Source organism: Bison bison, unplaced genomic scaffold (assembly GCF_000754665.1).
Source record: "Bison bison bison isolate TAMUID 2011002044 unplaced genomic scaffold, Bison_UMD1.0 scf7180017864233, whole genome shotgun sequence".
NCBI lineage: Eukaryota > Metazoa > Chordata > Mammalia > Artiodactyla > Bovidae > Bison > Bison bison.
The window spans coordinates 1,017,272-1,029,451 of NW_011494805.1; the positions used below are offsets into that span (position 1 = coordinate 1,017,272).

The 12,180-nt window shown below is 40.6% G+C and overlaps 1 protein-coding gene across 5 annotated transcripts in view; it reads left to right on the forward strand.

The window, feature by feature from the left end:
• The window catches only part of TAF2 (TAF2 RNA polymerase II, TATA box binding protein (TBP)-associated factor, 150kDa), an 88,366-nt gene that overhangs the window by 18,853 nt on the left and 57,333 nt on the right, over nt 1–12,180 (forward strand). For 3 of the 5 annotated variants that reach the window (XM_010846189.1, XM_010846190.1, XM_010846191.1), the window contains exons 4-8: nt 5,004–5,122; nt 6,843–6,984; nt 8,193–8,424; nt 10,710–10,894; nt 11,861–11,974. In XM_010846189.1, coding sequence (XP_010844491.1) covers nt 5,004–5,122; nt 6,843–6,984; nt 8,193–8,424; nt 10,710–10,894; nt 11,861–11,974 — 792 coding nt within the window. The remainder of the gene's footprint in view (nt 1–5,003; nt 5,123–6,842; nt 6,985–8,192; nt 8,425–10,709; nt 10,895–11,860; nt 11,975–12,180) is intronic. The other 2 variants (XM_010846192.1, XM_010846193.1) reach the window with 1 other exon arrangement.

Here is a 12,180-nt window from a genome sequence, read left to right on the forward strand (position 1 = left end):
TTCGTTTTCTGAATGTTGAGCTTTAAGCCAACTTTTTCACTCTCCACTTTCACTTTCATCAAGAGGCTTTTGAGTTCCTCTTCACTTTCTGCCATAAGGGTGGTGTCATCTGCATATCTGAGGTTATTGATATTTCTCCCGGCAGTCTTGATTCCAGCTTGTGTTTCTTCCAGTCCAGCGTTTCTCATGATGTACTCTGCATAGAAGTTAAATAAACAGGGTGACAATATACAGCCTTGACGTACTCCTTTTCCTATTTGGAATCAGTCTGTTGTTCCATGTCCAGTTCTAACTGTTGCTTCCTGACCTGCATATAGGTTTCTCAAGAGGCAGATCAGGTGGTCTGGTATTCCCAACTCTTTCAGAGTTTTCCACAGTTTATTGTGATCCACACAGTCAAAAGCTTTGGCATAGTCAATAAAGCAGAAATAGATGTTTTTCTGGAACTCTCTTGCTTTTTCCACAATCCAGCGGATGTTGGCAGTTTGATCCCTGGTTCCTCTGCCTTTTCTAAAACCAGCTTGAACATCAGGAAGTTCACGGTTCACATATTGCTGAAGCCTGGCTTGGAGAATTTTAAGCAACACTTTAATAGCGTGTGAGATGAGTGCAATTGTGTGGTAGTTTGAGCATTCTTTAGCATTGCCTTTCTTTGGGATTAGAATGAAAATTGACCTTTTCTTGTCCTGGGGCCACTGCTGAGTTTTCCAAATTTGCTGGCATATTGAGTGCAGCACTTTCACAGCATCATCTTTCAGGATTCGGAATAGCTCAACTGGAATTCTATCACCTCCACTAGCTTTGTTCGTAGTGATGCTTTCTAAGGCCCACTTGACTTCACATTCCAGGATGTCTGGCTCTAGGTGAGTGATCACACTATCGTGATTATCTTGGTCGTGAAGATCTTTTTTGTACAGTTCTTCCATGTATTCTTGCCACCTCTTCTTAATATCTTCTGCTTCTGTTAGGTCCATACTATTTTTGTCCTTTATTGAGCCCATCCTTGCATGAAATGTTCCCTTGGTATCTCTGATTTTCTTGAAGAGATCTCTCGTCTTTCCTAGTCTGTTGTTTTCCTCTATTTCTTTGCGTGACCGCTGAGGAAGGCTTTCTTATCTCTCCTTGCTGTTCTTTGGAACTCTGCATTCAGATGCTTATATCTTTCCTTTTTTCCTTTGCTTTTCACTTCTGTTCTTTTCACAGCTATTTGTAATTCCTCCTCAGATAGGCATTTTGCCTTTTTGCATTTCTTTTCCATGGGGATGGTCTTGATCCCTGTCTCCTATACAATGTCATGAACCTCATTCCATAGCTCATCAGGCTCTCTATCTATCAGATCTAGGCCCTTATATCTATTTCTCACTTCCACTGTATAATCATAAGGGATTTGATTTAGGTCATACCTGAATGGTCTAGTGGTTTTCCCTACTTTCTTCAATTTAAGTCTGAATTTGGCAATAAGGAGTTCATGGTCTGAGCCACAGTCAGCTCCTGGTCTTGTTTTTGCTGACTGTATAGAGCTTTTCCATCTTTGGCTGCAAAGAATATAATCAATCTGATTTTGGTGTTGACCATCTGGTGATGTCCATGTATAGAGTCTTCTCTTGTGTTGTTGGAAGAGGGTGTTTGCTATGACCAGCGCATTTTCTTGGCAAAACTCTATTAGTCTTTGCCTGCTTCATTCCGTATTCCAAGGCCAAATTTGCCTGTTACTCCAGGTGTTTCTTGACTTCCTACTTTTGCATTCCAGTCCCCTATAATGAAAAGGATATCTTTTTTGGGTGTTAGTTCTAAAAGGTCTTGTAGGTCTTCATAGAACCGTTCAACTTCCGCTTCTTCAGCGTTACTGGTTGGGGCATAGACTTGGATTACTGTGATATTGAATGGTTTGCCTTGGAAACGAACAGAGATCATTCTGTCGTTTTTGAGATTGCATCCAAGTACTGCATTTCGGACTCTTTTGTTGACCATGATGGCTACTCCATTTCTTCTAAGGGATTCCTGCCCACAGTAGTAGATATAATGGTCATCTGAGTTAAATTCACCCATTCCAGTCCATTTGAGTTAGCTGATTCCTAGAATGTCGACATTCACTCTTGCCATCTCTTGTTTGACCACTTCCAGTTTGCCTTGATTCATGGACCTGTCATTCCAGGTTCCTATGCAATATTGCTCTTTACAGCATCGGACCTTGCTTCTATCACCAGTCACATCCACAGCTGGATATTCTTTTTGCTTTGGCTCCATCGCTTCATTCTTTCTGGAGTTATTTCTCCACTGATCTCCAGTAGCATATTGGGTACCTACTGACCTGGGGAGTTCCTCTTTCAGTATCCTATCATTTTGCCTTTTCATACTGTTCATGGGGTTCTCAAGGCAAGAGTACTGAAGTGGTTTGCCATTCCCTTCTCCAGTGGACCACATTCTGTCAGATTTCTCCACCATGACCCGCCCATCTCGGGTTGCCCCACGGGCATGGCTTAGTTTCATTGAGTTAGACAAGGCTGTGGTCCTAGTGTGATTAGATTGACCCACGCCCAAGGTAACAGAAACCCAAGTAAGACGGTAGGTGTTGCAAGAGGGCATCAGGGGGCAGACACACTGAAACCATACTCACAGGAAAACAGCTTAGCAGACTCTTATAAAGCTGAGCTTATAGTTGCCATATGACTCAGCAGTCCCACACTTGGCTGTTGGTACTGCAGAAATGAAAATTAAATTCACATAAAAACTGATACACGGTTGTTTGTAGCAGCTTTATTCCTAATAGCCAAAAACTGGAAAGAACCCAGCTGTCTCTCAGTGGAGGAGTAAATAAACAATAAACAATCTGTGGTACAGTCTGTACGGTGGAATACTGTTCATTATAATAAGGGACAGACTGCCGGTACATGTACACCTTAGATGAATTTCAAAGACATACTGAGTGAGATAAAAGCCAGCCTCAAAAATGCATCCTTATGATTCCATGTGTTTGGCACAAGGGGCTCGGGGATGGCGGAGCTGTCCCGTATCCCACTCGTGGTAGCGGCTACACACACTGACATTCACAGCGCTACATACCAAAGGGAGAAAGTTACTTTTACTGCGTGATAATTAAAAGAGAAAGACGGTATGTCAAAAAACATATATTTCTTTTTTATTGTGGTCCTGGAGTTTTTATGCCATTTATTTCACACATTTATCTAACAGAAAGGCAGTGTTAAAAGTACCAAGAAATTGGCTTAACTGCTTTCAGAACCTTGTATTTTGTAGTTTTTAAAGCCGTGGTTGGTGTTACATCCTTCCTGGTTAGTGTAGAGCTGCAGGTGGGGGAGGAATGGCCTCTGTCATGTTGAGGGTGTGTAATGTTTTCTTTAATGGCTCGTCCTGGTTTATTTTCCCTACAGTCATTCTGTAGAGGACATGAAACTTGTCTTCTCACAGGTTAAAGATGTGTTCAGTTGGTGAGATGTCACCGACTGTCCTTGGTGGCTTCATCTCAGGGCATGACGACTGGCGTGCAGGTCACAGCAGCGTGTCTCACAGAATCGCGTCTGATCTTCCTTTCTTGCTCTCGCCGTTCCTTGCCCTCTTTCTTTGTTCCATTTCCTGTGTGTTACTTTCGCTGGTTGCAGTGAGGAAATGTGATCTGTGTGTGTATGAATGTATATGTATATGAGTTACTTTATGGAAAAGATAGAAAATCAGATGAGAACAGTGTTTTCATACTTCCATAAGTCTTCTGTTTATGGCTTTCATCCAGTGGGAGATAAGGCCAAGTGCCCACTGAACAGGTGCTCAGCGGGAAAGACCCTGCAGTGCAGGAGGTGTGGGCGTGACCCCTGGGCCGGGAGGACCCCCTGGAGGAGGGCATGGCAGCCCCCCGAGCTATTCCAGCCTGGAGAACCCCCTGGAGGAGGGCATGGCAGCCCCCCGAGCTATTCCAGCCTGGAGAACCCCCTGGAGGAGGGCCTGGCAGCCTCTCGAGGTATTCCAGCCTGGAGAACCCCCTGGAGGAGGGCATGGCAGCCTCCTCGAGCTATTCCAGTCTGGAGAATCCCCTGGAGGAGGGCCTGGCAGCCTCTCGAGGTATTCCAGTCTGGAGAATCCCCATGGACAGAGGAGCCTGGTGGGCTGTCCCCACAGAGAGTGGGACACGGCTGAGCTACTAAGCCTACCTATTGAAAGTCCCCTGGCATTTAGAGGATGTAACGGTGAACCACACAAATGCTCCCCTCCTTCATTGAGGTTATGTTGTCATGTACTCTGGAGTGAGGAGGAGCAGTGTTATATTTTGAGGAATTAATCTTGACTCATTTTAAACATCTTGAATTTCTGTCAGATTATAAAGCTTGTTGAATCCATTCAAATTTTTGCCAGATAGTAATAATTATTTTTTCAGTTCTACCTGTATTCTTTACATTTGTATCAGGAAATTGTAGTGGCTTTGGTATTCTAAAATTAATGAAGGATGTGATAGTCATAATAAGCACCCAGCATTGGTGGATAGACTGTTAGTAGACACATATGCCACCGCGCTTGTTGTTCACTCAGTCGTGTCCGACTCTTTGCGACCCCATGGACAGCAGCATCCAGGCCTCCCTGTCCATCACCAACTCCCGGAGCTTACTCAAACTCATGACCATCGAGTCAGTGATGCCATCCAACCATCTCTTCCTCTCTCATCCCCTTCTCCTCCTCAGTCTTTCTCAGCACCAGAGTCTTTTCCAGTGAGTCACCTCTTTGCATCAGGTGGCCAAAGTGTTGGAGCGTTAGCATCAGTCCTTTCAGTGAATATTCAGGGTTGAATTCCTTTAGGTTTGACTGGTTTGGCCTTCTTAGACAAGTTTTTGTCTTGGGCAATAAATCTACAGTTAACTTGGCTAAAAAGCATTCCTGTGATTTATGTAAGATGATATAATGCTTACAAACAAGTGGTGCCAAGTATTTAAGAAAACATTTGGTGAAATACGTGTCTTATTGTTAAGCCTGGCTTTCTCTCTTCTTTCCCCTCTCCCCAGGAGAAATCTCAATTACTTTTCCAATGCTTATGCGGCTGCGGTTAGTGCTGTGGATCCTGACGCAGGGAATGGGGAGCTGTGCATTAAGGTTCCGTCAGAGTTGTGGAAACACGTCGATGGTAAAATATCAAGAACATATTGACTGTACAGTTAAATTATGTTGGTTTCAGTAACTAAAAGCTTTTCATGAAAGTTTATGGTATTTAAATTATAATCAGCTGAGATTCACAGGAGTTGAAGGTTTTTTCCTTAAAGATAACTGGCTAATAGGAAAACAGCAATCAACAAAAAGCAGCTCATTTCAATGTAGTTTTTAAAGTGAAAGTTATTTTAAAAAACAAATGGATGGAATACTTTGTCAAGATTTCAGAACTCATATGATATTAAGTCAGTTTAGAATTACAGAGTTTTGTAAAAGGAAGGATCCTAGAAAATCATCTTATGCAGTTTCTTCCTTTCGCAGAAAAGCAATCTGAAGTCTAAAGACAGTAAGTGACCTGCTGAATGTGACTGATGAGGAGAGGAGCCAAGGCTAGAACCTGGGGTTTCTAACACCCACTCTGCACACTTGTATTATTTCTAATTCTTTCTTTTCCTGTATAAAGTTACAGCTATTTTAATTATTATACATCTCTGCCTACCTTTATTTTGCTGTATAAAATTAAAATAAGGAAGTAAAGTACTTTGTTTTTGCCTTTTTGGGATAGTTTGTGTGTGTGTAGTGGGGGGAGGAGTTTATTTTTTAGAGATATGGCCTAATTTAGGGGAAAGGCATGGAAGGTCATCATTGTATATTCAGGGGTTGGAAAAAGTCCATATTGTTGTCATGTTGGGGGAAATGAAAAGAAACATTTTTTTTTAATCTTGTGAATGATGGATATGTGTGTGTGTGTGTGTTCAGTCGTGTCCGACTCTTTACAACCCATGGACGGAAGCCCACCAGGCTCCCCTGTCTGGGATTTTCCAGACAAGAGTACTGGAGTGAGTTGCCTGTTTCCTCCTCCAGGGGATCTTCCCGACCCAAGGACTGAACCCGAGTCTTCTGTGTCTCCTGCACTGGCAGGCGGATTCTTCACCACTAAGCCACCTAGGAAGCAGCCTTGGGAACGCAGTGCAGATTTATTGCTTAGAAACGAAGCATAATGAACAACGCTGCGTAATGTCAGTTCTTGGGTGATCCTTCCCACCTACCCCACTCCCTGCTCCCACTCCTCAAGAGTCACAAGCAGGATTAGCAGATATGTGGGAGCCTAGTAAGTGAACAGACTTGAAAAGTAAGTTTTGAATGGGGTCTGGAAGGCCGTCAGTGTCCTAGGTGGTCGTTTTGAACTTTTTTTTTTGGCAGTATAGCACTGCCAGAAATGTGGAGAGGAGAATATGGTGTGATCTGTGTTTTGAGAGCCCACAGCTAGCAGTGAGTAGAATTGAGTGGAGATAAGGACACCAATCCCTGGGGGCTCAGCTGGTGAAGAACCCGCCTGCAATGCGGGAGACCTGGGTTCAGTCCCTGGGTTGGGAAGATCCCCTGGAGAAGGGAATGGCTACCCACTCCAGGATTCTGGCCTGGAGAATTCCGTGGACTGTAGTCCCTGGGGCTGCACAGAGTCGGACAGGCCTGAGCGACTTCACGCTTGCTCTAAGGACACCAGGAGAAGCAGGTTGCTGAGCTCCTGCAGGCAGAGATGGTAGCAGCCTGCATGGGGTTAGACAGTGTGGTGTTTTTAGGTAAAACTCAAGCTTTGATTCCCACTTTCTGTTCAGTGTAAGTCTTTACCCTTATGTCGACTGCTGTTACCTAATATATATTTATATGTCTGTGTATGTATTTATTTGTTGCAGAGTTAAAGGTCCTAAAGATACACATCAATTTTTCTTTGGATCAGCCAAAAGGAGGTCTGCATTTTGTGGTACCCAGTGTAGAGGGAAGCATGGCAGAGAGAGGTGCTCATGTGTTCTCTTGTGGGTATCAAAATTCCACAAGGTAGATTACCCATTCTTATGTATCACAGTTGATTGCATGTTTTCAGTTGTATTTTTCTCTGTACGTGTGTGTATGCAGTACAGGTATTCCATGTCGGATGAGAAGTGTGAACCCGGGCCGCAGCCGCTTTCCCCTGCTGGATCTTGCCCCTTTGATGGCTCTTCCTCAGCCCTGTCCTCCCTCCGCTCCTCTTCAAGTCTGCTCTTCTAAAGTCATCTCAGTTCTTTTATTCTTTAAACTTTTGTATTGAAGTAAAACAACATACAGAAAATTAACGAATTGTAAATAGAAAGCTTGGTACCTTTTCAGACTGAACAGATTCCTGTAATTCACACTCACACCGAGAAGAAGAACGGTAGCGTTATTAGCACTGCAGTCCCCACGCCTACCCACTTCCACTCACTGCTTCTCCTGATGGCCTGAGAAATAACCTCCATCCTGAGCTCCAAAATGCCGTAGACTAGTTGCACCTGGTTTTGAACTTCAGTAGTGGAAGCACACGTATGTGCTCTGCATACCCGCCTTTCTTGTGCAACTGTGGAGTGAGACGCGCCTGCATTGTTCCACCCAACTGTAGTGCATTCTCGGAGCTCAGTAGTTAACCACGCTATTGAAATATTCTGTTTTTTCCTCAGACTGTTAACTCCTCCAAGCCAGGGATATTGTCTTATCCTTTTTATTTCAGTAACAAGTTCAGACCCTGGTACACAGTAAAACCTGATCTGAGTAGAACATTGACTAGAAATTTAATGTCTGGCTTTATCAGTGCTGTTTAAATTTATACAGTGCATCACATATTCCAGAGAAGCAGTTTCCTGATGTATGGAATGGATTCTGAATATTGTATTTTTTAAAACTTGATTGTAAGCATTTTTCGTTCCCAAAAATGAATGCTACATAAAAACTGAATATATAAGTAAAATTATTTTTAATTAAAAAATCAGAAACTCAGACTTAGTTACTTCTTTTTGGGGTTTAAACTGGAGGTACCACATGATGTATTTTATTAATATTGCCAAGTAATGTTTGGAGACAGGGCTGTATCTTAAATCACATTCTTTTAGGTTGCTCAGTAGAAAGCATTAGTGTGCAGAGATCTAAAAAAAAAATTTTGTATGCATTCTGTAAATGTTAAAATAACTTCTGTGTGGGAGGAACAATGTAGGTTACATTTTCAACATTTTCTGTACTGTTGATCTTTGTTCTAGATTTTGGTTCCCATGTGTTGATTCATACTCTGAATTATGTACGTGGAAGTTAGAGTTTACAGTGGATGCCGCCATGGTGGCGGTTTCCAATGGAGATTTGGTGGAGACTGTGTATACCCATGACATGAGGAAAAAGACCTTCCATTACATGCTTACCATTCCAACATCTGCATCAAACATCTCCTTGGCCATTGGACCTTTTGAAATCCTCGTAGATCCATATATGCATGAGGTAAACTGGGGCTTCTTGCTCCCTTCTCTCCTACTCTTTCAAGCCTGATCAGGGGAACATGAATAAAATACCAAGTTTTTCTTAATTCTTTTTTCAGCTACGACAGCTCTCACTAGAGAGAAAGGTTTTTTAATCTGAAATGTGTAATGACAATAAACTCTTCATAAATTTTCGTATTTTTTTCATCAGAGGGCTTAGTGTTCCAAAAGAGCTTCAAGTAACTTGGTTAGTTACTTGGTTAATATTGGTTTATTTCTATAACTGATTTTTTATGGAACTTCTTTGAGTTTATGAATGTTCTAGTTCCCTCTCCAGAACCTGAAATATTGCAGTTTCAGAATTAAAAAGCAAGATTTATTCTAACTTCAGCAAATGTAGAGGGAAGAGAAAGGTTAAGGCAGGCAGGATTGGAGCCTGGGTCAGTGAGCTCACTGAGGTTTCCTGCAGTTCCCTCCACATGTCTGATCCTAAATCAGGGACCAGTTGATAAGCCCTGTTGTGCTGTTAGGCCTCCTTAAACATCACGTTTCTGTTGGGTATAAAGTGATTCGTTGGTTATTGACCCTCGTAGTCTCCGTGTAGGTTTAAAGTAACATTTGAATGAATCCCTTAGTTCACAAGGTTTATAAAATCACTTATGGAAAATATTCAAGATATTTTATGAATGGTTTGCTTTTGGTGTCTTAACAATGACTCTTAAAAGTATTCACTGCTAAGATGCAGTGAATTTTACCATTTTTGGTAAATGATCAACTTTAAAATCAAAATTGGATTAGTACCTGGTTCATATTTTGGAAGAATTTTTCATTTCCCACTGAACCACTGGATGGGAAAAACATAAATGTCAGTCAAGAAATATTTTTCTTGAATACTTAAAGCCAGTGACTTAGTCTTTCCCTCTTAAATAAAGTTTCTCTTGTATTAGTAGATTTGCTATCCTGTAGCTTTGTTTAAAAGCGAGTCTTTTTTGATGAATAGTGTTTTCTCTTTTGTTTGTGCACCAGTAAGAGTGCTCGTCACAGTGCAGTTTGGGCCCTGACACTAGTAATCCACACACGCTCGTCCTTCACTTAACGGTCGTCTCTAGTCTGTTCTTTCATAATGTTGCTAGAAGAGTAGTTTTTTATTGTATGTTAGAAGCTTTCCTTGCCTCCACATCCTGCAGTCATCAGATCTCTTTAGCATGGCTTTCAAGAGCATCTAGAATTTGACCCTAATAGTCCTTTCTAGCTTTTTCCTCATTTCTTTTCTATTTATGTTTGTTCAACATAGTTTACTTATGTTTTTTTCAACCAAACCATATTTTGTCCTGTCTTTGACTCCATTTGCAATGTCCTCTTTTTCTGTCCATACCTGTCAAACTTTTGTCCAGTTCAAAAAGATTAGCTGAGATCTAGTCTTCTTCATAAAGCCTTTCTGGAGCATTTTGGTCAGAGTGCCTACATGCTCAGTTGCTCAGTCTTGTCCAGTTGTTTGCGACCCCATGGTCTGTAGCCCACCAGGCTCCTCTGTCCATGGGAGTCCCTTGGCGAGAATCCTGGAGTGGGTTGCCGTGCCCTCCTCCAGGGGGTCTTTCTGATCCAGGGAGCAAACCCCCGTCTCCTGCGCTGGCAGGCCTTCTTTACCCCCGCGCCACCTGGGAAGCCTGCTGGTCAGAGTGATGATGTCGCCTTTGACGTTACTCTTATGGCACAAAGTCATAACAAGGGGCAGTGAAGCAGTAGGTGATATATGAGTGTTTGTGTCCAAAGTGGGATATAGTGGAAGAAAGTCTGAATTATTATTTCTATTGCTGGCATTTCTTATCTCCTCACTACCAGTAAGCCTTCCCTGCAGCTTTCATATTGTTCTTTGTATGTGCTGAAGATGGTCAGCTTTTAATTATGTAAGATAGTACTGTGATGTGCAATATTCACTAGGTTAGATTTATGAGTAAAAGGCAAGTTTATAGTAAGTCTTAGAAGTTTAGATTATTTTTGTTTTGTATGCATATGTAGGAGAAACTTTTAATTTGTAACCAAAGTTATATTTTCATTGGATCTAACCTAAGCATTTCATAGACATAAAATCTATCATGAATATTCTGATGCATTGAATATTTCATAAACATAATAATAGTAGTCACTAATTTCATACCAGTGTTTTATCTCAGTGCCATGGATTTGTTGTAAAAATGAGGGGAGGGGAGGGACTTAAATGCGGCTTCATTTATAATTGAGATATTTAGGAAATTTAAGATATAAGTTAACTCTTATTTAATGATCTTCCCTGCTTTTTGTTTTTAGGTTACTCATTTTTGTTTACCTCAACTTCTTCCATTGCTTAAACATACCACATCATATCTTCATGAAGTTTTTGAATTTTATGAAGAAATTCTTACATGTCGATACCCATATTCCTGTTTTAAGACTGTATTCATTGATGAAGCTTATGTTGAAGTGGCTGCGTATGCTTCCATGAGCATTTTTAGGTCTGTATCCAAATTTGAAATGACTAAATTAGGTTCATGATGTGAAGGTTATTGTGATCATTTTTAAGATGCATTTTGAACTTTTTCCCTTCAGTTTAGCTATGAATGGCTGTGTAGAAATTCTGTGTTTTCAAAATGTTTAAATGTAGAAAAGCATAAAGAAAATTTCAAAATAGCCCAAGAGAGTCAATATATTATCTTTATCCAGAATTATCTGCTACTAATACTTTATGTATTTGTTTTAGTCTCTTTTCTGCTTATGCACTTAAACAAATATACAAAGTACTATATGGATATTTAGTGGAGTTTTTGTCCTAGCACCATATAAAAATTTACTAATATCATCAGAAATTTGTATGTAAAAAAATGAGGAAAAAACTTTATTTTCTTTTTTCTCTTACCCACTTTATCTCCCTCCCTTCTTTTATTCCTTGAAAAGTTCACAGTTTGGAAGTTTTATGTCTCAGGATCGGTAATTTTTTTTTCTGCATCTATTTTCTCTTCTGTAAAATGGACATAGTAGTAGTGTTCCTGCATTCTTCAGAGTGGTTAGAAGATCTGATGGGTCAGGGTATTTGAAAGTAAATATTATAGGACAAAAGTTAATAGTATTATTAGGAAAAGATTTTTGAAATTAGAAGACCCCCCCTTGTAAAATTACTAGTCTCTGATGAACATATCAATTTCTGATTGCTGCTGCAACTGCCTAGCCCCCAAAAAGAATATTCATATTTTTCATGGAAATTGGCGGGGAACATTACAGCCCGTACTTCAAACAAAAGTTACTAAAATATGGATTTCAGCTAAAATTTGAAAAGATGTGAAAGCTCTTGGGGAGAGTATTCTGTTTTTTCTCTGTTATATCTTAGTGGAATTCCATCATTTTAAAAGTGTGATTATTTTATTTTGATTGAATAGTTATTTATTTCTTGGTTATAATTAGCTGTCTGCTCTTTGAAATTCCAGCACGAATCTGCTGCACAGTGCTATGATTATAGATGAGACACCTTTGACCAGAAGGTGTTTAGCTCAGTCTTTGGCCCAGCAGTTTTTTGGATGTTTCATATCCAGAATGTCTTGGTGAGTAATTTCAAAGTTTACAACTCCTGAGAAGAATCAGAAAAGTTTATTTTTATTTTCTTTTCCTGCAGCATAAGTTGAACTTTGTTCTAACTGCAGATAATTAACAGACACTATTCTGTATATGTTTAAAGGAAAAAAACGAGTATAAATTTTATCCTAAATTTTTGGCCATTTCCTCAATATGTCAGTATAATCAGTTCTGT